Here is a 24,790-nt window from a genome sequence, read left to right on the forward strand (position 1 = left end):
TGAAATGTACAGCGACAGAATTCAGAACAGGGGCCGTTCTTACAGTATTCTCCCTGTACATCAAGTCAGAACCGTAGGATAAATAAAGGGGCATATAAGCAGACAAAGAAAGCTCTTACAATATTCAATGATTACATTTCTCTAAAACAGGCTATAGGCTACATGTGCACCACCAAGTCAGAACAGTAGACTAAGTTATGAAGGGGAAAGGAACCAAATTATTAGGGTGAGGCACATGGGCTACTAACAGCTTACTACACAACATACACTTAGTATTATTTTCTTAGCTACAGTATACATATCTCCCTGGCACATTCAATAATTTATGCAGCAGCATACAAGCCATTTTTGGACTCACCTTGTTGTGCTGTGCTCACTTGAACAGGAAGGTGGCGCAGCAGTCTTTCTAAGTCTGGCATTCTCTGGATTTATGGTGCTTTCAAGACAACTGGGAACTCAGAAAAAAACAAGGTTGAATCATGACGTCAGTGATCTTCACGTCGGAGCTCTAGAAAGAGGCCGAGTTCCCGACTTGGAATTTCAAGTTGGATGACCGTTCGAAACGTATTTTCTCAGTCGGAGCTAGTTTTTTCCCGAGTTCCCAGTTGTCTTGAACTCACTGAAGTCCTGCTGGATTGACAGCATGGCCAATGTATTCAATATTTTCTGACCAATGCTGTGTTGCGAGTGAATGTTTATCCTTTTAATCTTGGAAAAGAGACACTTAAACCCAGACTTGGACCACACACCCTCTCCACTGAATAGCAGGCTAATGATTGCTTTACAAAGCTTGCAGTTAGCCACTGATTCCTTCCAAACCACTCATTGTTGAATTTGCGATTTCCAACTTGTTGTGTAATGTTTATGTCCAATGAGGATTTTATCTATAATTTCTCTATATATGCAAGGTTTGAAAAGGATTTGCCAGTAAATTGTCAACTTGCTAGCTAAGATTTTGAAAGTATGATGTTGACATGATCAGTCCAATCAAAGCTACGGTAGATATAACGTGATTTGATGTAATTTTATCTGTGGCCAATGACTTTGAGCCTTCTTGGATGGGCACTTCTAATGTAAATCTATGGCAGCAACCAAAGGGCTTGAATATTCGAGCTCTCCCCGTAGATTTTGCGATGACGTAGTGTCCCCATGAGTGACAGAACACTGAGCCAATCACGGCGCAACTAGAGAACATTACCAACCCCTTTGCTCCGTATTTTCCACTTGCTGCCCCACCACAACAGAAAGCACTGAGCTAGGCTGAAACTCCTGCATTTTGGAGCTGCCTTACTCAAGAAAGCAGTAATGTCCGCAAAAACACGACACTACAACTATAGTAAATATTTCAGTATTGAATTTCCCTATACCCTGCCCATTCCGCTCCCCCATATCACAATTTGTGCCACCCACAAGTGAGAAACCTACATGCTAAGTATAGACCATATTGTGTTCCCTACAGGTTAGAGAAACTTCTAAACTATCCTTTGACCCTGCCTACAGGTTTGGACATTGTGTTATTTTAGTATTTCTCCAGTAGGCTTACTGAAGGAGATAGTCTCAACTTTTATGTCTATGATAATAAAACAAAAACACTATAATAAATACTACAATCCACAAAATCACTACATTAATTACTATAGTATATACTACAGTTTTCTTTTACTACAGTATTTATACTATAGTTAACTGTAAATACTACAGTATACTACAGTAAATACTACAGTGTTCACTGTAGTGTTTTTGTTGACTTTAGTCCACAAAAACACTACAGTGAATACTACAGTAAATTCCTCAAAAACACTACAGTATTTATACATATACAAGGTAATAATTTCCTTTGTGTGGACAGCACAGTTATGATAACATTGTTTATCCTCAGAAAGACCACTTCCTCAATTGATTAACGTCACATTGTTTCTTACTTTTCTATTTTCTAAGTATGGTTCTATTGTTGTATCTAGTCTCTTTAGTTTTCCACTGGGGTTTGTTGATAAGAATGGAAAGGTAGCCAAGGAACTGGTCAAATATTGTCTCAAGAGATTTATGATCACCTCCCTCTCCAGGACACACACACACACATCTCCCCCTCATCAGCTGTATCACTGATGTATCCCAGAGATAGTGGAGTGTGTGTGTGTGTTGGTCACACTCTTGTGGGTGTGTGGGCCAGAGCCCATATAGTACTGATGCCTGGCAGGACCTCGTCCTGCTGATGGGGACTCTGTGTGTGCGTGTGCGTGTGTGTGAGCTGATGGAGACTGGCTCCTCAAACTGAAAATTGCCATAATGTGTCCTGCAGCGGTCTGCTGCACAGGCCTCTATCAGAGATTCCATCTGTCCTGGACACACAAACACACATTTTCATAATCGAGATGCCTCCTTCGAGGGCAAATGCGCTCTTCTCTGTTCACCTGTGTTCTTAACTTGCGATGTACAGTGAGGGAAAAAAGTATTTGATCCCCTGCTGATTTTGTATGTTTGCCCACTGACAAAGAAATGATCAGTCTATAATTTTAATGGTAGGTTTATTTGAACAGTGAGAGACAGAATAACAACAAAGAAATCCAGAAAAACACATGTCTAAAATGTTATAAATTGATTTGCATTTTAATGAGGGAAATAAGTATTTGACCCCTCTCAATCAGAAAGATTTCTGGCTCCCAGGTGTCTTTTATACAGGTAACGAGCTGAGATTAGGAGCACACTCTTAAAGGGAGTGCTCCTAATTTCAGCTTGTTACCTGTATAAAAGACACCTGTCCACAGAAGCAATCAATCAATCTGATTCCAAACTCTCCATCATGGCCAAGACCAAAGAGCTCTCCAAGGATGTCAGGGACAAGATTGTAGACCTACACAAGGCTGGAATGGTTTACAAGACCATCGCCAAGCAGCTTGGTGAGAAGGTGACAACAGTTGGTGCGATTATTCGCAAATGGAGGAAACACAAAAGAACTGTAAATCTCCCTCGGCCTGGGGCTCCATGCAAGATCTCACCTCGTGGAGTTGCAATGATCATGAGAACGGTGAGGAATCAGCCCAGAACTACACGGGAGGATCTTGTCAATGATCTCAAGGCAGCTGGGACCATAGTCACCAAGAAAACAATTGGTAACACACTACGCCGTGAACGAGTGAAATCCTGCAGCGCCCGCAAGGTCCCCCTGCTCAAGAAAGCACATATACAGGGCCGTCTGAAGTTTGCCAATGAACATCTGAATGATTCAGAGGAGAACTGGGTGAAAGTGTTGTGGTCAGATGAGACCAAAATGGAGCTCTTTGGCATCAACTCAACTCGCCGTGTTTGGAGGAGGAGGAATGCTGCCTATGACCCCAAGAACACCATCCCCACCGTCAAACATGGAGGTGGAAACATTATGCTTTGGGGGTGTGTCACGCCCTGGCTCTGGGGACTCTTATATGTTGAGCCAGGGTGTGGATTTTCTATGTGTGATTTTCTATGTTTTGTTCTAGTTCGTGATTTCTATAATGGCCAGCGTGGTTCCCAATCAGAGGCAGCTGATTCTCGTTGTTTCTGATTGGGAACCATACTTAGGCAGCCTGTTGGCACTAGTTATTTGTGGGATCTTGTTCCGTTAGGTTTGTTTTGGTTTGTTAACCTAGGACTTCACGTATCGTTTGGTTTGTTGTTTTGTTAGTGTTGTGTACGAAATAAAAGATGTACGCATATCATGCTGCGCCTTGGTCTGCTTCTTACAACGATCGTGACAGAAGATCCCACCTCGACTGGATCAAGCAGCATGACGAGGAGAGAGGATGGACGTGGGAGGAGAAGAGTGAGAGTCTGGCGAGAGCCATGGAGGCCATGTTCACGGGATAGAGACAAGCCCAACAATTTTTTAGGGGGGGGCTCACACCATGGACGGCGAGGCAGCGGGAGGCCGCGATAGAGCGGTTCGGCAGGTTAGCAGAGGAGGCCGCCAGGTTACGGGGGCCACTGGTCACGAGGGAGAAGGAGAGTGTGGAGGCACGGCGAGAGGAACTGGTTAGGCAGCAGAGGGAGCGGAGGTTTATGAGGAAACCCAGTCCCCGCACCAAGCCAGTGGTGCGCGTCGTCAGCCCGGTCCGGCCCGTTCCTGCTCCCCGCACCAAGCCAGTGGTGCGCGTCGCCAGCCCGGTCCGGCCCGTTCCTGCTCCCCGCACCAAGCCAGTGGTGCACGTTGCCAGCCCGGTCCGGCCCGTTCCTGCTCCCCGCACCAAGCCAGTGGTGCGCGTCGCCAGCCCGGTCCGGCCCGTTCCTGCTCCCCGCACCAAGCCAGTGGTGCGCGTCGCCAGCCCGGTCCGGCCCGTTCCTGCTCCCCGCACCAAGCCAGTGGTGCCCGGTCCGGCCCGTTCCTGCTCCCCGCACCAAGCCAGTGGTGCGCGTCGTCAGCCCGGTCCGGCCCGTTCCTGCTCCCCGCACCAAGCCAGTGGTGCGTGTCGTCAGTCCGGCACGGTCCGTGCCTGTTCCACCGGTGCCTGGTCCGGCACCGGTCAGCTGCTCCACAACGGAGCCAGAGCAATCCGCTACACCGATGTCCAGTCCTGCTCCGGCCAGCGGGGCCAGACCAGACCAGGGGCGCTACGGGGGGGTAGAGAGAGAGTGGTGGTCACGCCCGGAGCCGGATCCGCCTCCGAGGCGGAATGCCCACCCGGCCCCTACCCTATTGTGTTTGGTTGGCGCGGTCGCAGTCCGCGCCTTTGGGGGGGGGTACTGTCACGCCCTGGCTCTGGGGTGTGGATTTTCTATGTGTGATTTTCTATGTTTTGTTCTAGTTCGTGATTTCTATGTTGGCCAGCGTGGTTCCCAATCAGAGGCAGCTGATTCTCGTTGTTTCTGATTGGGAACCATACTTAGGCAGCCTGTTGGCACTAGTTATTTGTGGGATCTTGTTCCGTAAGGTTTGTTTTGGTGTGTTAACCTAGGACTTCACGTATCGTTTGGTTTGTTGTTTTGTTAGTGTTGTGTACGAAATAAAAGATGTACGGATATCACGCTGCGCCTTGGTCCGCATTTATCGACGATCGTGACAGGGTGTTTTTCTGCTAAGGGGACAGGACAACTTCACCGCATCAAAGGGACGTTGGACGGGGCCATGTACCGTCAAATCTTGGGTGAGAACCTCCTTCCCACAGCCAGGGCATTGAAAATGGGTCGTGGATGGGTATTCCAGCATGACAATGACCCAAAACACACGGCCAAGGCAACATAGGAGTGGCTCAAGAAGAGGCATATTAAGGTCCTGGAGTGGCCTAGCCAGTCTTCAGACCTTAATCCCATAGAAAATCTGTGGAGGGAGCTGAAGGTTTGAGTTGCCAAACGTCAGCCTCGAAACCTTAATGACTTGGAGAAGATCTGCAAAGAGGAGTGGGACAAAATCCCTCCTGAGATGTGTGCAAACCTGGTGGCCAACAACAAGAAACGTCTGACCTCTGTGATTGCCAACAAGGGTTTTGCCACCAAGTACTAAGTCATGTTTTGCAGAGGGGTCAAATACTTATTTCCCTCATTAAAATGCAAATCAATTTATAACATTTTTGACATGCGTTTTTCTGGATTTTTTTGTTGTTATTCTGTCTCTCATTGTTCAAATAAACCTACCATTAAAATTATAGACTGATCATGTCTTTGTCAGTGGGCAAACGTACAAAATCAGCAGGGGATCAAATACTTTTTTCCCTCACTATATAAGAAAAATTCAGTGTAATTGAGATTCATTGTTGAGTGGAGGATTAACATAGGAGTGAGTGTGGAGCATAAAAGCACTTGGTAACTCAGTCAAGGGTTTGTCCTAGACCTAGCCTCATGCCATGTAATGTCAACTAACCTCCTAGTTTCAATGTACAGAGTAAGTGTTTGTGACTCTCTGCCAGAGTTTTTAATCTTAGCACCGGTAAGTAAGTGGCCACTCCTGTGTTAAGTCATTCAAATTGTAAGGCACTCTGCGTATATGGGGCCAAGCTCCCTGCCATCCAGGACCTCTATACCAGGCGGTGTCAGAGGAAGGCCCTAAAAATTGACAGACTCCAGCCACCCAAGTCATAGACTGTTCTCTTTGCTACCACACGTCAAGCGGTACCGATGCACAAGTCTGGAACCAACAGGACCCTGAACAGCTTTTACCCCCAAGCCATGAGACTGCTAAATATACTGAACAAAAATATAAAGTGTTGGTCCCATGTTTCATGAGCTGAAATAAAACATCCCAGAAATGTTCCATACGCACAAAAAGCTTATTTCTCTCAAATGTTGTGCACAAATTTGTTTACATCCCTGTTAGTGAGTGTTTCTTCTTTGCCAAGATAATCCAGACACCTGACAGGTGTAGCATATCAAGAAGCTGATTAAACAGCATGATCATTACACAGGTGCACCTTGTGCTGGGGACAATAAAAGGCCACTCTAAAATGTGCAGTTTAGTGACACAACACAATGCCACAGATGTTTCAAGTTTTGCGGGAGCGTGCAATTGTTATGCTGACTACAGGAATGTCCACCAGAGCTGTTGCCAGATAATTTAATGTTCAATTATTTACCATAAGCCGCCTCCAACGTCATTTTAGAGAATTTGGCATTATGTCCAACCGGACTAAAAACCACAGACCACGAAGTAACCGCGCCAGCCCAGGACCTCCACATCCGGCTTCTTCTGTTATGTGGGCAGCTTGTCTCTCCCTTTTCTGTTTCCCTTCCTCCTTGTTTTGTCCTCTCTTTGTCTGTCGTATCCGTATGTGGGTTTGTCCCCATTATGTTGGTGCGTCTGCCGGTGTGTGTCTGGAGTGGATCGGGGGGCGTGCTCAGGATCTGCCTCTCCTGTGCAGCTGCGGGTTGTTTCCAGTGATTCCTGCCTACGCAGCTGCATCCTATTCTCTCATCAACCTGCACTACTAATTCCTGGGCATGGCTCTCCACCGGCGCCAGATCGTTGTTCTTACTAGAGCGTTCAGACATACCTCCCAACCTTCCTGCCTGCCTGCCTGCCTGCCTCAGCCTCTCCTTCCTCCGGAGCCGACTAGCCCACTCTTTTCCTTTTCTTCAGTTATTTTTTGGACTAAGACAAATTGAATTTTTATTAAAAACATTTTTGTTTCTTCCACTCCCTTAGTCGTGTTTTGTTTCTCTGAGTGCTGGGTTTAACCATAGCCTAACAGAACGATCTGGCCATGGACCCAACAGAGAAACAGCACGGGGCAAACGAAGACAGCTTCCAACAAGCTATCCAGGCTCAAGGAACGTTGCTAGGACAGCATGACCAATTGATTCGGACTCTTTTGGAAAATAATCATCAACTGCTGAACCAGGTGACTCAGTTAACTACACAAGTCTCTAAATTGTCTGTTATCAGTTCTCCATCTCTCTCTGACCCCCAGTTTGATGCACCCCAAGTTGGTTCCTCGGACATTATGCAGGCTTCGTTCCATCGGGAACCCCCTGTCACATCGCCTGAACCGTTCAATGGAGAATTGGACAAGTGCCGGGGATTTTTGCTTCAGTGTGACTTGATTTTTCGGCAGAGACCACTGTCGTTTTCTACTGATTCCTCTAAGGTACATTATGTTCTGGGGCTGTTAAGAGGGAGAGCTATGGTTTGGGCTGAGGCTGTGTGCTCAAATCAAACTTTGACTGGATTGACTTTTGCTGATTTTTCTGCTAAATTGAAGACTGTTTTTGACCATCCTGACCATGTGGGTAATTCCTCCAAGAGACTTTTTAATTTGAGGCAGGGTTCTAACAGTGTGGCTGAGTACTCTATTGAGTTCTGGACTTTGGCAGCGGACTCCAAGTGGAACAATGTGGCACTTCAAGGAGCATTTCTAAACAGTTTGAATGAAGCCATTAAGGATGAACTGGCTGCTCGTGACGAGCCACATAATTTACATTCTTTCGTTTCCCTGTCCATTAAGCTAGACAACCGGTTGCGGGAGAGGCGTCGGGAGAGAGGCGGTCGGCCACATCTAGGAGGACGAGTTCGCCAGCCTTCAACCACTCGAGTCTCGCCTCCCCGGAGCCGGCAGCTTCTTGTTCCTGATCCCATCCCGAGCACTGAGGAGGAACCAATGCAAGTGGGTCGAGCTCGACTACCTCCAGCAGAGCGGCAACGGCGCCTCCAGGCAGGTGAGTGCCTGTACTGTGGAGACGCCACACACATTCTGGCTACATGCCCTAAGCGACCAAAAGACAAGGCTCGCTCATAACGGTGGGTCTACTTGCGAGCCCAGAGTTAGATCCTGAACCCATCATTCCCCGATTACAAGTACCTGTAACCTTACGTTTCCAGAGTCATTCCCTGCCTCTCTCAGCTCTCATAGACTCAGGTGCAGAAGACAACTTTATTAGCCACCAGTTCGTTACACAAGCTCGTATCCCCGTGGAGCCACTACCTACCCCCATTCGAGTCACAGCCCTTGATGGGCGCCTCCTCGTGGAGATAACTCATCAAACCACCCCCGTTTCCCCTAGTGATTTCTGGCAATCATTGTGAAAGCATTCAGTTAAGAGTTATGTCTGGCTCAGCTACCCCCTTATCCTTGGTTTCCCCTGGTTGGCTCTTCACAACCCACAAATGGATTGGACACGTCACACCATTCTCAGTTGGAGCACTAACTGCCATTCGGAGTGCCTTAGGTCAGCGGTTCCCCCCACTAAGTGTAACCCAACTCATCCCTCAGCTCCTCCCGATCTGTCGTCTGTCCCCAAGGAATACCATGACTTAGCGGAGGTTTTCAGTAAGGACAAGGCTCTCTACCACCACATAGGCCTTATGATTGCCCTATTGAACTGCTTCCTGGTGCTCCCTTGCCCTCTAGTCGCTTATACAATCTGTCCCGACCGGAAAGAGAGGCAATGGAGCAGTATATTGGTGATTCTCTGGCCTCGAGCATAATCCGTCCCTCGTTGTCTCCTTTGGGTGCAGGTTTCTTTTTCGTTGAAAAGAAAGACAAGTCGTTACGCCCCTGTATCGATTTCAGGGGTTTAAACAACATAACTGTTAAAAACAAGTATCCCCTTCCACTCATCAACTCAGCTTTTGAACCTCTGCATGGCGCCACGGTTTTCTCCAAGCTCGACCTCAGGAACGCTTATCACCTTGTCAGAATCCGAAAGGGAGATGAGTGGAAAACCGCTTTCAACACTCCACTGGGGCATTTTGAGTATTTGGTCATGCCCTTTGGGCTCTCTAACGCCCCTGCTGTATTCCAAGCCATGGTGAACGATGTTCTTAGGGATTTTTGAACCGTTTTGTCTTTGTATACCTGGATGATATTCTTATTTTTTCCAAGTCACCCGAGGAGCATGAGTCACACGTCCGTCAAGTCCTTCAACGGCTCTTGGAGAATAAGCTGTACGTCAAAGCAGAAAAGTGTGAGTTCCACAAATGGTCTACATCGTTCCTTGGTTTCATCATTGAGAGCGGGCAGGTGAAGGCGGACCCCGAGAAGATCCGGGCAGTGACGGAATGGCCCACACCCACCACCCGTAAGCAACTTCAACGATTTTTGGGCTTTGCTAACTTCTACCGTTGATTCATTAAGGGTTTTAGTAAAGTGGTGGCACCCCTTACTAGACTCACATCCCCAAAAGTCCCTTTTCTGTGGTCCCCTGAGGCGGAGCAGGCGGTAGGGGTTTTGAAGGAACTGTTTTCCACCTCCCCCGTGTTGATACACCCCAATACCGCTCTGCAGTTTATTGTGGAGGTGGACGCGTCTGACTCAGGTGTGGGAGCAGTCCTCTCCCAGCGCTCCCCCACTGACCAAAAGCTTCACCCCTGTGCTTTTTTGTCCAAGAAATTGTCACCCACAGAACGGAATTACGACGTTGGAAACCGGGAACTGCTGGCGGTCAAGCTTGCACTGGAAGAATGGCGGCACTGGCTGGATGGAGCTGAACTGCCGTTTGTGGTCTGGACAGACCACAAAAACTTGGCTTACATCCAAGCCACTAAGAGACTCAACTCACGCCAAGCCAGATGGGCCCTGTTTTTTAGTAGGTTTAACTTTATTCTTACATACAGACCGGGGGTCAAGAAATGTTAAACCAGATGCTTTGTCCCGCCAGTTTGCTGACCCTTCGGAGACCAGCGAGCCTGAGGCAGTCCTACCTTCCTCATGCGTCGTGGCGGCAGTACAGTGGGAGATCGAGTCTCTTGTGAAGACTGCACTTGCCACGGACCCGGGACCGGGTGATGGACCTCCCAACCTACTCTTTGTTCCCGAGACGGTCCGGTCTCAGGTGTTGCAGTGGATTCACACCTCCCGTTTTGCTGGTCACCCTGGGATGAGACGCACGTTGACGCTGCTTAAGAGACATTTTTGGTGGCCTTCAATGGAAACTGACGTTCGGGCTTTTGTGGCAGCCTGTTCAACCTGTGCTCGGGCAAAGCCTCCCACCGGGCCCCTTCGGGGCTGCTGCTACCCCTCCCAGTTCCCAGCCATCCCTGGTCCCACATAGCCATGGATTTTGTCACCGGCCTACCCAAGTCTGAAGGTAATGATACTATACTTACCATTGTGGACAGATTCTCTAAATCTGTTCACTATATAGCATTACCAAAATTACCGTCTGCCAGTGAGACAGCGGACCTCCTAGTCCAACATGTATTCCGTCCCCATGGAATACCTGTGGACATCGTATCTGATAGAGGCCCACAGTTTACTTCCCGTGTTTGGAAGGTTTTCTGTTCTGCTTTGGGTGCTTCCGTTAGTCTGTCCTCAGGGTTTCATCCCCAGACCAACGGTCAAACAGAAAGAGCCAATCAAGACCTCGAAGCAACCCTTCGTTGTGTGGCTGCTCAACATCCATCATCCTGGGCCAAACATCTGCCTTGGATAGAGTACGCCCACAACTCCCTCACCACCTCTGCCACCGGCCTTTCACCCTTCGAAGTAACCATGGGTTATCAACCCCCTCTGTTTCCTGCTCAGGAGAAGGAATTGGCTGTTCCTTCGGTTCAGGAGAACCTCCGCCGCTGCCAGAGAGTGTGGAGCGACGCTCGGGAAGCGTTGCTTCGGACCACCGACAGGAACAAGACGACAGCGGATAGGAGCAGGACTCCCGCACCTGTGTTTCATCCTGGTCAAGAAGTTTGGCTGTCATCAAGGAACGTACCTCTTCGTACCAAATCACGCAAGCTGTCTCCTCGGTACCTGGGTCCATTTGTGGTGGAGTCCATCATTAACCCCGCTGCGGTTCGTTTGAAGTTGCCTTCAGCCATGAAGATACACCCTACTTTCCACGTCTCCCAACTGAAACCTGTGTCCTCCAGCCTTTTGTGTCCGCCGGCAGATCCACCTCCACCTGTTCGCCTCATTGACGACCATCCGGCCTACACCGTCAGTAGGCTCCTGGACTCTCGGAGGCGGGGTAGGGGTCTCCAATATCTAGTCGATTGGGAAGGTTATGGACCTGAGGAGAGGTCTTGGGTCCCTAAGCGTTTTGTGTTGGATCCTCAGTTGATCACGGACTTCCATCACAACAACCCTGACAGGCCTGGTGGGTCGCCAGGTGGCGACCATTGAGGGGGGGGTACTGTTATGTGGGCAGCTTGTCTCTCCCTTTTCTGTTTCCCTTCCTCCTTGTTTTGTCCCCTCTTTGTCTGTCGTATCTGTATGTGGGTTTGTCCCCATTATGTTGGTGCGTCTGCCGGTGTGTGTCTGGAGTGGATCGGGGGGCGTGCTCAGGATCTGCCTCTCCTGTGCAGCTGCGGGTTGTTTTCAGTGATTCCTGCCTACGCAGCTGCATCCTATTCTCTCATCAACCTGCACTACTAATTCCTGGGCATGGCTCTCCACCGGCGCCAGATCGTTGTTCTTACTAGAGCGTTCAGACATACCTCCCAACCTTCCTGCCTGCCTGCCTCAGCCTCTCCTTCCTCCAGAGCCGACTAGCCCACTCTTTTCCTTTTCTTCAGTTGTTTTTTGGACTAAGACAAATTGCATTTTTATTAAAAGCATTTTTGTTTCTTCCACTCCCTTAGTCGTGTTTTGTTTCTCTGAGTGCTGGGTTTAACCATAGCCTAACATCTTCACCTGCGGGATCGTCTGAGACCAGCCACCCAGACAGCTGATGAAACTGAGGAGTATTTCTGTCTGTAATAAAGCCCTTTTGTGGGTAAAAACTCATTCTGATTGGCTGGGCCTGGCTCCACCCATGGCTGCATACCTGGCCAGTTATGTAAAATCCATAGATTAGGGCCTAAGGAATTTATTTAAACGGACTAATTTCCTTATATGAACTGTAACTCAGTAAAATCTTGAAATTGTTGCATGTTGCTTTTATATTTTTGTTCAGTATAGTTAGTCCGGGTAGCTATTTGGTTAACTATTTAACAATCTGCATTGATAGTCCTTTTTTTGTCTCATCACATACGCTGCTGCTACTGTATATTATCGGTCACTTTATTCCTAGTTATATGTACTTATCTACCTCAATTACCTCGTACCCATACACATCGACTCAGTACTGGTACCCTGTGTATAAAGCTAAGTTATCGTTATTCATTGTGTATTTATTATTACTTTTATTATTACGTGTTTTACTTTTCTATTACTCCTCTCCTCTCCTCTCCTCTCCTCTCCTCTCCTCTCCTCTCCTCTCCTCTCCTCTCCTCTCCTCTCCTCTCCTCTCCTCTCCTCTCCTCACCTCTTTTGTCTTCCTCCTCCCCTGCTACTTTCCTCACCTCCCTCTCTGATTTGCTCCAACCAGTTTATCATTTTTGGTAATGTGTGTCCCTGGTTATTTTTAGCCGCTGTCAGTGAGGAGGAGTGAACTTTCTCCTCGGCTGATTGTCCTTGCTGTGGAGTGAGGCAGGGGAGACTGGAGGGACAGAGAGTGTGTGTGTGTGTGTTACAGCCCCTCTCAGCTGAGAGAGGGTGTCTGTCCTTTCGAATGGTCCCAGGGGGCCAGAGGGGCTGTGAAGAGGGGACAGGAGGCACCAGTAGGGCACTCACCATCACTACTAAATCATATTCCCTTCCTTGTACAGTCATATGATATGATGGACCAAACCTTGGCTTGTATTAAGACTTTTCTGGTTACTTTTGAGGGTTTTCTAGAGGCTGTTTAGGAATTAGATTTGTCATAGCTTCTATAGTTCTGCTCAGTGACAGTGAGATGTGTTCTCTCCCACACTAGGTGTAATGTGAAAATGAGTCACAAAACTATAATGTCAGGGAAAGGGAGGTAGAGAGAGGGTAAATAACAGAGAATGGAGGGGAGAGGGAAGTGGATGAAGGAGGTAAGGAGAAAATAGTGGAAGAGTGGGTGGGTGTATGGGAATATTGAATCACAAAGCATTTCTGTCAGATCAAAGTGTTTTTACTAATACCCCTTGTTGTCTTACCCCTCAAAGGCAGGGCTCTCTTTCTCTCTTCATCTGTCTCTCTCCCTCTTCCTCTCCATCAGTCTCTCCGCCCTCTCTCTCTCTCATCCCTTTCAACTATAAAATTACAGATTTTTCTGCATTTTACTTGACTTTGACATGGTGGTAGAGAATACGGAACGATTTAAAGAAACTAGGTCACGCGGAGAGTGATGACAGAAGCGGGTATCGCGTCAGGACCCACTCAGAAAGATGCATTTTGCCTGGGGAGGGATTGAGGGAGAAAGGAAAGGAGGGGTGGGGGGGAGACGCTAACCACCACAAACGGATTGTGTTAACAGTGGTTTTAGCAACCTAACACAAGTCAGACACCTTTGTGTCCCAAATGGCACCATATTCCCTATCTAGTGCACTACTTTTGACCAGGGCCCATAGGGAATGGGATGCCATTTGGGACACAACCGTCTTTTCCACATGGACGTCTTCACTATGGCTGCAAGTCCATTACAACGTGTGAACAAACAGGTGTGAGAGCTGAGGAGTTTAACTTGACAAGATCTAATTTGACAATACTGTTGACATGACTGTTATCTGTGGCAGGGCTCTCCAACCTTGTTCCTGGACAGTTTCCATCCTGTAGGTTTTCATTCCAACCCTAATCTAGCACACCTGATTCTAATAATTAACTGGTTGATAAGATAAGGAAGAAAAATCTCAATTTACTTTGAGTCCAACTCCTCTTTCACACTCCCAACTCACACGAAAATAAAGCGTAGGAAGAGATCATTAGCATTTTAACAGCAATATTTTGACAGAACGTAATCATCTGCAAATGTGAGTGTAATAACAGAGATTCTACATGGATTAACTAACATGGCTGATATCATTATGCAAGAGGAAGAGTAGGAGCAAGAAAAAACAAAAACGTTCACATAGCCTGTGCAAACTAATGGGGTATTAAACAGATCACAACATTTCTTTATGGTAAATAATGCAAGCTACTTCAATTTCTCTGAACAGTGGGAAAAAAACATCAGATTCACACGGAATACATTACAAAGTATGAAGAAGCAATGCTCCAAACTGCATCTTTATACTACTTGACATTTTTTTTTATAACTCATGCCTAGGGCTATGGTGGTCAATACATTTCGTCAGCCGGTGATTGTCAAGTAAATAACTGTCGGTCTCACGGTAATTGACCATTAATTAACATAAACACATTTAGCATCTCCTGGCTTCCACACATAGCCTACCAGCCATTTTAAAAAGTCTAATAAATCCATGAAATATAGCCTAAACCTTTACAATAAATCCATTATTTATTTTAGACAGGTCTAAAGAAGCATGATATTAAGAAAATGTAGTCTATTTCAGAAGAAAAGAATAGCATACTCTGAGTTGTCCTTATGTTAGGTCCTGATGTGGCTATGCCATATGGCTGTGGGCTACACTAGTTCATTTAGCAGACAAGATTTGCTTATAATTCTGTGGCATTATTTTATATTATTTTATAGTATGAAGAATACAATTGAACAATATTAATATTTTCTCCAAACGATTTGATGGAGTGCGCACATGCGGCTATTCTGTGTTGAGCGGTAAACATAGAAATAGGTACTCCTACAGTGGGGAAAAAAGTATTTAGTCAGCCACCAATTGTGCAAGTTCTCCACCTTAAAAAGATGAGAGAGGCCTGTAATTTTCATCATAGGTACACGTCAACTATGACAGACAAAATGAAGAAAAAAAATCCAGAAAATCACATTGTAGGATTTTTAATGAATTTATTTGCAAATTATGGTGGAAAATAAGTATTTGGTCAATAACAAAAGTTTCTCAATACTTTGGTATATACCCTTTGTTGGCAATGACACAGGTCAAACGTTTTCTGTAAGTCTTCACAAGGTTTTCACACACTGTTGCTGGTATTTTGGCCCATTCCTCCATGCAGATCTCCTCTAGAGCAGTGATGTTTTGGGGCTGTCGCTGGGCAACACGGATTTTCAACTCCCTCCAAAGACTTTCTATGGGGTTGAGATCTGGAGACTGGCTAGGCCACTGCAGGAACTTGAAATGCTTCTTACGAAGCCACTCCTTCGTTGCCCGGGCGGTGTGTTTGGGATCATTGTCATGCTGAAAGATCCAGCCACGTTTCATCTTCAATGCCCTTGCTGATGGAAGGAGGTTTTCACTCAAAATCTCACGATACATGGCCCCATTCATTCTTTCCTTTACACGGATCAGTTGTCCTGATCCCTTTGCAGAAAAACAGCCCCCAAAGCATGATGTTTCCAACCCCATGCTTCACAGTAGGTATGGTGTTCTTTGGATGCAACTCAGCATTCTTTGTCCTCCAAACACGACGAGTTGAGTTTTTGGGGGCGGCAGGTGGCTTAGTGGTTAAGAGCGTTGTGTGCCAGTAACCGAAAGGTCGCTGGTTCTAATCCCCGAGCCGACTAGGTGAAAAATCTGTTAATGTGCCCTTGAGCAAGGCACTTAGCCCTAATTGCTCCTGTAAGTCGCTCTGGATAAGAGCGTCTGCTAAATGACTAAAATGTAAATGTAAATGTTACCAAAAAGTTATATTTTGGTTTCATCTGACCATATGACATTCTCCCAATCCTCTTCTGGATCATCCAAATGCACTCTAGCAAACTTCAGACGGGCCTGGACATGTACTGGCTTAAGCAGGGGGACACGTCTTGCACTGCAGGATTTGAGTCCCTGGCGGCGTAGTGTGTTACTGATGGTAGAATTTGTTACTTTGGTCCCAGCTCTCTGCAGGTCATTCACTAGGTCCCCCCGTGTGGTTCTGGGATTTTTGCTCACTGTTCTTGTGATCATTTTGACCCCACGGGGTGAGATCTTGCGTGAAGCCCCAGATCGAGGGAGATTATCAGTGGTCTTGTATGTCTTCCATTTCCTAATAATTGCTCCCACAGTTGATTTCTTCAAACCAAGCTGCTTACCTATTGCAGATTCAGTCTTCCCAGCCTGGTGCAGGTCTACAATTTTGTTTCTGCTGTCCTTTGACAGCTCTTTGGTCTTGGCCATAGTGGAGTTTGGAGTGTGACTGTTTGAGGTTGTGGACAGGTGTCTTTTATACTGATAACAAGTTCAAACAGGTGCCATTAATACAGGTAACGAGTGGAGGACAGAGGAGCCTCTTAAAGAAGAAGTTACAGGTCGGTGAGAGCCAGAAATCTTGCTTGTTTGTAGTTGACCAAATACTTATTTTCCACCATAATTTGCAAATAAATTCATAAAAAAATCCTACAATGTGATTTTCTGAATTTTTTTTCCTCAATTTGTCTGTCATAGTTGACGTGTACCTATGATGAAAATTACAGGCCTCTCTCATCTTTTTAAGTGGGAGAACTTGCACAATTGGTGGCTGACTAAATACTTTTTTCCCCCACTGTATATGCTTAATTTAGAGTTATTAATGTAACTTTAGTTGTTCTACAAATCTTGAGCTATATGTTTTGATTTTTAATACATTGTAAGGCTGCATGATGAGACTAATGATGATTTGAAAAAAAGTTGCTTGAAAGGCATGAGCTCTGCTTTGTTTTTTGTGCAGGCTGTACACACTCCAATAGTCTTTCATTCACAATTTGAGAAGCGGCACCCCCTTTGTGGCTGTAATGCACCCTAAAAAAATTAATGCCTTTTGCGGCCCGGTGGCCTGCACAATCCTAAGCGTCTCTCACTCACACGGCTCTCAGTCATGTGATCGGGTCTTTCTCACAGGCTACAAGTTAAGACAGACACATCCGGGACGCAACGCGCATGTCCTTATCCAATTCCGAGGTGCATATTGAAGATATTGGAAGAACTGTTCACATTTACTTTTCGTCAGCCAACAAGATGAGTAGGCCTAACGAACAGCAAAAGCACTAGCCTATGTCAATCTACTATCACCCATAGTACAAAAGTCAACCTATTCTATTCTGTGCAATAAATAAATATTCCAAACATAGTCTGGGACAGTTGTGGGATGTGATAGATCCCAAATTAATACAACCACTAGCATCAAAAAACTTTTTTTATGCAATGTGGCTGACGCAACAGATCAGAACGTTTAGCTTAAAATGTTGATAAACTATTAGGCTATTTCGTCACATTAGAAGCGCAGCAATGCGCACATGGTAGTAGGCTGTAAGCGCGAATGTTCCATTAGCGGAAAACACCATTATAAAAAGTGACCGCAAATGCAATTATGCATCTTCCCCAAACTTGAAACTCACGTGCTGCTTATATATGCCAGTTAGGCTCTACACCCCTTGTAAAGCGGATTAATGTGCTTAATTTTAAGAAGTTAGTTGGCCACCTTATTAAAACATATAGGCCTATGGGCTAGGCTACATGAGGTGTGCGACTATGATTCGAACAAGTGGCAAAAAAAAGGCATTGTTTAGTATGCTGGGCATCATTCACAAGTGATAGGGTAAAATTGTTACCCATCAGACTATTCTTAATTTAGCATCTCCTGGCTTCCACACATAGCCTACCAGCCATTTTAAAAAGTCTAATAAATCCATGAAATATAGCCTACACCTTCACAATAAATCCATTATTTATTTTAGACAGGTCTAAAGAAGCATGATATTAAGAAAATGTAGTCTATTTCAGAAGAAAAGAATAGCATACTCTGAGTTGTCCTTATGTTAGGTCCTGATGTGGCTATGCCATATGGCTGTGGGCTACACTAGTTCATTTAGCAGACAAGATTTGCTTATAATTCTGTGGCATTATTTTATATTATTTTATAGTATGAAGAATACAATTGAACAATATTAATATTTTCTCCAAACGATTTGATGGAGTGCGCACATGCGGCTATTCTGTGTTGAGCGGTAAACATAGAAATAGGTACTCCTACAGTGGGGAAAAAAGTATTTAGTCAGCCACCAATTGTGCAAGTTCTCCACCTTAAAAAAGATGAGAGAGCCTGTTAATTTTCATCATAGGTACACGTCAACTATGACAGACAAAATGAAGAAAAAAATCCAGAAAATCACATTGTAGGATTTTTAATGAATTTATTTGCAAATTATGGTGGAAAATAAGTATTTGGTCAATAACAAAAGTTTCTCAATACTTTGGTATATACCCTTTGTTGGCAATGACACAGGTCAAACGTTTTCTGTAAGTCTTCACAAGGTTTTCACACACTGTTGCTGGTATTTTGTAGCTCAGCTGGTAGAGCACGTGGTCCTCTGTAGCTCAGCTGGTAGAGCACGGCGCTTGTAACGCCAAGGTAGTGGGTTCGATCCCCAGGACCACCCATACACAAAAATGTATGCACGCATGACTGTAAGTCGCTTTGGATAAAAGCGTCTGCTAAATGGCATATTATATTATTATTATTATATTATTTTGGCCCATTCCTCCATGCAGATCTCCTCTAGAGCAGTGATGTTTTGGGGCTGTCGCTGGGCAACACGGATTTTCAACTCCCTCCAAAGACTTTCTATGGGGTTGAGATCTGGAGACTGGCTAGGCCACTGCAGGACCTTGAAATGCTTCTTACGAAACCACTCCTTCGTTGCCCGGGCGGTGTGTTTGGGATCATTGTCATGCTGAAAGATCCAGCCACGTTTCATCTTCAATGCCCTTGCTGATGGAAGGAGGTTTTCACTCAAAATCTCACGATACATGGCCCCATTCATTCTTTCCTTTACACGGATCAGTTGTCCTGATCCCTTTGCAGAAAAACAGCCCCAAAGCATGATGTTTCCACCCCCATGCTTCACAGTAGGTATGGTGTTCTTTGGATGCAACTCAGCATTCTTTGTCCTCCAAACACGACGAGTTGAGTTTTTGGGGCGGCAGGTGGCTTAGTGGTTAAGAGCGTTGTGTGCCAGTAACCGAAAGGTCGCTGGTTCTAATCCCCGAGCCGACTAGGTGAAAAATCTGTTAATGTGCCCTTGAGCAAGGCACTTAGCCCTAATTGCTCCTGTAAGTCGCTCTGGATAAGAGCGTCTGCTAAATGACTAAAATGTAAATGTAAATGTTACCAAAAAGTTCTATTTTGGTTTCATCTGACCATATGACATTCTCCCAATCCTCTTCTGGATCATCCAAATGCACTCTAGCTAACTTCAGACAGGCCTGGACATGTACTGGCTTAAGCAGGGGGACACGTCTTGCACTGCAGGATTTGAGTCCCTGGCGGCGTAGTGTGTTACTGATGGTAGGCTTTGTTACTTTGGTCCCAGCTCTCTGCAGGTCATTCACTAGGTCCCCCCGTGTGGTTCTGGGATTTTTGCTCACTGTTCTTGTGATCATTTTGACCCCACGGGGTGAGATCTTGCGTGGAGCCCCAGATCGAGGGAGATTATCAGTGGTCTTGTATGTCTTCCATTTCCTAATAATTGCTCCCACAGTTGATTTCTTCAAACCAAGCTGCTTACCTATTGCAGATTCAGTCTTCCCAGCCTGGTGCAGGTCTACAATTTTGTTTCTGCTGTCCTTTGACAGCTCTTTGGTCTTGGCCATAGTGGAGTTTGGAGTGTGACTGTTTGAGGTTGTGGACAGGTGTCTTTTATACTGATAACAAGTTCAAACAGGTGCCATTAATACAGGTAACGAGTGGAGGACAGAGGAGCCTCTTAAAGAAGAAGTTACAGGTCGGTGAGAGCCAGAAATCTTGCTTGTTTGTAGGTGACCAAATACTTATTTTCCACCATAATTTGCAAATAAATTCATAAAAAATCCTACAATGTGATTTTCTGAATTTTTTTTCCTCAATTTGTCTGTCATAGTTGACGTGTACCTATGATGAAAATTACAGGCCTCTCTCATCTTTTTAAGTGGGAGAACTTGCACAATTGGTGGCTGACTAAATACTTTTTTCCCCCACTGTATATGCTTAATTTAGAGTTATTAATGTAACTTTAGTTGTTCTACAAATGTTGAGCTATATGTTTTGATTTTTAATACATTGTAAGGCTGCATGATGAGACTAATGATGATTTGAAAAAAAGTTGCTTGAAAGGCATGAGCTCTGCTTTGTTTTTTGTGCAGGCTGTACACACTCCAATAGTCTTTCATTCACAATTTGAGAAGCGGCACCCCCTTTGTGGCTGTAATGCACCCTAAAAAAATTCATGCCTTTTGCGGCCCGGTGGCCTGCGCAATCCTAAGCGTCTCTCACTCACACGGCTCTCAGTCATGTGATCGGGTCTTTCTCACAGGCTACAAGTTAAGACAGACACATCCGGGACGCAACTGCGCATGTCCTTATCCAATTCCGAGGTGCATATTGAAGATATTGGAAGAACTGTTCACATTTACTTTTCGTCAGCCAACAAGATGAGTAGGCCTAACGAACAGCAAAAGCACTAGCCTATGTCAATCTACTATCACCCATAGTACAAAAGTCAACCTATTCTATTCTGTGCAATAAATAAATATTCCAAACATAGTCTGGGACAGTTGTGGGATGTGATAGATCCCAAATTAATACAACCACTAGCATCAAAAAAACTTTTTTTATGCAATGTGGCTGACGCAACAGATCAGAACGTTTAGCTTAAAATGTTGATAAACTATTAGGCTATTTCGTCACATTAGAAGCGCAGCAATGCGCACATGGTAGTAGGCTGTAAGCGCGAATGTTCCATTAGCGGAAAACACCATTATAAAAAGTGACCGCAAATGCAATTATGCATCTTCCCCAAACTTGAAACTCACGCGCTGCTTATATATGCCAGTTAGGCTCTACACCCCTTGTAAAGCGGATTAATGTGCTTAATTTTAAGAAGTTAGTTGGCCACCTTATTAAAACATATAGGCCTATGGGCTAGGCTACATGAGGTGTGCGACTATGATTCGAACAAGTGGCAAAAAAAAGGCTTTGTTTAGTATGCTGGGCATCATTCACAAGTGATAGGGTAAAATTGTTACCCATCAGACTATTCTTGATTTAATCTTTACATATACTAAATAATATGTATTACGTTTGTTTTGAGTTAGAATGGACCATTATCATGCACCTGTATCGAAACAGGGGCAGCAGGAAAAAATACATGTCATCTATGCACTTAAATAGCGAATGGAGAACACTTTTCACCGTGGTTTATTTTCATGCCTGTTGTTAGTATAAGCAATGTGCTTAATATTAGAAAAGTTGAGAAATAAATATAGTAGGCCTAGCCTATAGAAAGCTGATGGGATCCTCCTCTTTTTATTAACGGCCAAACTCCTCCAGTTTTCTCCTGCAATTGCATAGCCTATAGAAATGTTGCGCAACATGAGCTCATGGGCTCTCGTGAAGTGTTTGATTAGATTTTCAAACACATTTGCATTGTGATTAGAGGGACAATAGAGTCCTGAGTACCAGGCAGTTAGCAAGTTTGGTAAGCTACTAATGACCATCAACAGCATCAGAGCTTGGAGAAGCCTAATTACTGTGACTAAACGGTCATGTGGAATTTAACTGCCTTCATGACTCGTAACTGCCTGTGTGGCGGTAATACGGTCACCGCAACAGCCCTACTCATGCCTTACTCATTGGTAGGATGAAGTTTGTTCCAAATCGGATGTTGGGTACTATATTTTTTGAATATTATCTCAACACTTTTTTTGTTGTTGTTTTATTCTTACTTTTTTTGTTTAAAATAAATGCACTGTTGGTTAAGGGCTGTAAGTAAGCATTTCACTGTAATGTCTGCACCTGTTGTATTCGGCGCATGTGACCAATAAAATTTGATTTGATTTGATTTGATTTGATTTGGAATCCTGTAAATTAAAATGGGCAATTGGGTGCAATCAATTAGCTTCATTTCTAAATAATAATTGGTCATTTAGCAGACGCTCTTATCCAGAGCGACTTACAGGAGCAATTAGGGTTAAGTGCCTTGCTCAAGGGCACATCGACAGATTTTTCACCTAGTCGGCTCGGGGATTAGAACCAGCGACCTTTCGGTTACTGGCACAACGCTCTTAACCACTAAGCTACCTGCCGCCCTTATTTCTCTGAAATCATTTAAAATTTCAACAAAATAATGATTAAGGAATGCCAATCTTACCAGTTTCTAACTACAGGAACGATTTCAGAACAATCTGAGATGGTGGGTGTCATGGCTTGTTGAAATGACATGGAATGACTCGTGTTATGACTTCCTTTCTCTTTGCTCTGCATGATGTGGCCTGTATGAGCTTTCTCACACATTACTGTAATGTTAGTTATTTCTCTATTGTGTTTTGTGTGTGTGTGTGTGTCTGATGAGAGCTCTCTCTCTCTCTGTGTGTGTGTGTGTGTGTGTGTGTGTGTGTGTGTGTGTGTGATTCCTGCTGATGTGGCAGCCCAAGGGGAAATGAGGGGGACAAAGGCTGCCTACCAAATGGCACCCTATTCCCCATAAGGCTCTGGTCAAAAGTAGTGCACTATATTGGGAATAGGGTGCTATTTGGGACACACACAAAGCCTAAATGCCCAGCTGCCCGCTACTCTGCCCATGCCATGCCCCTGATCTTATTTTGATGCCCACTTCTACACACACCCTCTCTGACCCGTGGTTCTCTTCAGCCCATTAATGCGGCTGTCTTCTCTCTTGTTTCACAGATGAACCACCATGTGACCTCGATCGTCCTGTGACATCACGCCGACACTGAGACGGCAGGTGGGTGGAAGGACACACGGAGGGACGCAGAGCAGAGCACAGAGGAGAGTAGAGGAGAGCAGAGGAGAGGCTACATGCTTAAACAGCGCAGCTTTGCTCTGAGGAGGATTCAAGCGCTTGTAGAGGATCTGAATAACATTTGGCTTTCTGCTAATACAGTCAAATAATAAAATACATTCTTCTTTGTCATCCTGGTTTGTGTTGCAGTTCACAAAAACACCGGCCTATTACAACAAAGGGTTCCAAGCACCTTTTCATTTGTTTACGCAAGAGGATAAGAGTTGAGCACGTTCTCTCCTTTCTTCTGAAACCAGCCTTGTGAAACCAGCCTATTCTGGTAATAGCTCACATTCTGACAAGTAAGTGAAACGAAACGTGAGCGCAACGGTCAGTCTGCTCGACCAGGCTATCAAGGACCCATCATAACAATCCATAACAAAATGGAGACTCTGTCTCTCTCGCAGGACTCCATCTTGGAGTGTCAGATCTGTTTTAACTACTACAGCCCGCGGCGGAGGCCCAAGCTGCTGGACTGCAGACACACGTGCTGCTCCGTGTGCCTGACCCAGATGAGATCCAGCCAGAAAGAGATCCGCTGCCCCTGGTGCCGTGGCGTCACCAAACTCCCAGCTGGCTTTTCCGTCTCCCAGCTCCCCGACGACCCCGACATCATCACCGTCATCGCCATCCCGCACGCCTCCGAGCACACGCCGGTCTTTATCCGCCTGCCTAGCAACGGCTGCTACATGCTGCCCCTGCCTGTCGCCAAGGAGAGGGCACTGTTGCCTGGGGAACTCGGCTGCCGGTTCTTGCCAGGTGGCAGTGGGCAGCAGAAGGTGGATGTGGCGGTGGTGGCTATGCCTGAGTTGCAGCCACTGGGTCTGGGGATGAGTCTCAATGGCCTGGAGGAGACAGAGAGAAGGGGAGTCGGGGGAGGTGGTGGTGGAGGGGGGAAGGGCTCCACGTGGTCCGGAGTGTGTACAGTGATCCTGGTAGCCTGCGTCCTGCTCTTTCTCCTGGGAATCGTGCTCCACAACATGTCCTGTATCTCTAAACGCTTTACTGTCATCTCCTGTGGCTGAAGGGAAGGACCAGAAGGCATGTCAATCAACATGCCCTTCCCACCCCCTACTGTGGCTCCGCCCCTCCTCAGCCAGGACTATGACGAGAATAAGGGATTTTACAAATATCATGGGTGGCCAATGAAACTGCCGACAGACACACACAGAGAGACAGAGAGAGAGAGAGAGAGAGAGAGAGAGAGAGAGAGAGAGAGAGAGAGAGAGAGAGAGAGAGAGAGAGAGAGAGAGAGAGAGAGAGAGAGAGAGAGAGAGAGAGAGGACAACCACAAACAAACTAGGGAAATAAACTTGCCTCATATTGTTGACTTGGAGTTATTCTGGATACAAATGCACACACCTCTCAGTCAATATGATGCACCCACCTCTCTGTCCCTCTGATTTGGGGTACCCTGTGGACCTATGGACCCGGGGCCTATGGTAATACACCATGGCTGATCTGTCCTGGTCTGTTTCTTTCTGTGGTCAGTAGAGTTATTTCAGTCAGTGATAATGTTGTTTAGCTAAGTGTCAGTACTGAGTACATATCTCCAGCTGGAGCTGCAATATGGACTTTTTGGCAGACCTGGGATCAAATACTTCAACAATCTTTTCAAAAACTTTGAGCGATTGCTTGAGTCTGCCTGGAGTGACAGATGGGCAGGGTTTGGAGTTTTGGGACTTTTCTATTGGTTTATTAAGCCAGGCAAGTTTAAACATGCACAGATTTTTTTGAATCGATTCTTCAAGTAATTGAAACCCAGATCTGCTTCTTGGCT

The 24,790-nt window shown here is 45.7% G+C and overlaps 1 protein-coding gene across 2 annotated transcripts in view; it reads left to right on the forward strand.

The window, feature by feature from the left end:
* The window catches only part of LOC121569824 (E3 ubiquitin-protein ligase RNF152-like), a 122,139-nt gene extending 97,915 nt beyond the window's left edge, over window positions 1-24,224 (forward strand). For both annotated transcript variants that reach the window (XM_041881042.2, XM_041881043.2), the window contains exon 2: window positions 22,896-24,224. In XM_041881042.2, coding sequence (XP_041736976.1) covers window positions 23,394-24,035 — 642 coding nt within the window. In that variant the 5' untranslated portion in view covers window positions 22,896-23,393 and the 3' untranslated portion in view covers window positions 24,036-24,224. The remainder of the gene's footprint in view (window positions 1-22,895) is intronic.
* The last annotated feature ends 566 nt before the right edge of the window (window positions 24,225-24,790 follow it).

The sequence above is a fragment of the Coregonus clupeaformis genome, chromosome 7, assembly GCF_020615455.1.
Source record: "Coregonus clupeaformis isolate EN_2021a chromosome 7, ASM2061545v1, whole genome shotgun sequence".
Classification (NCBI taxonomy): Eukaryota; Metazoa; Chordata; class Actinopteri; order Salmoniformes; family Salmonidae; genus Coregonus; species Coregonus clupeaformis.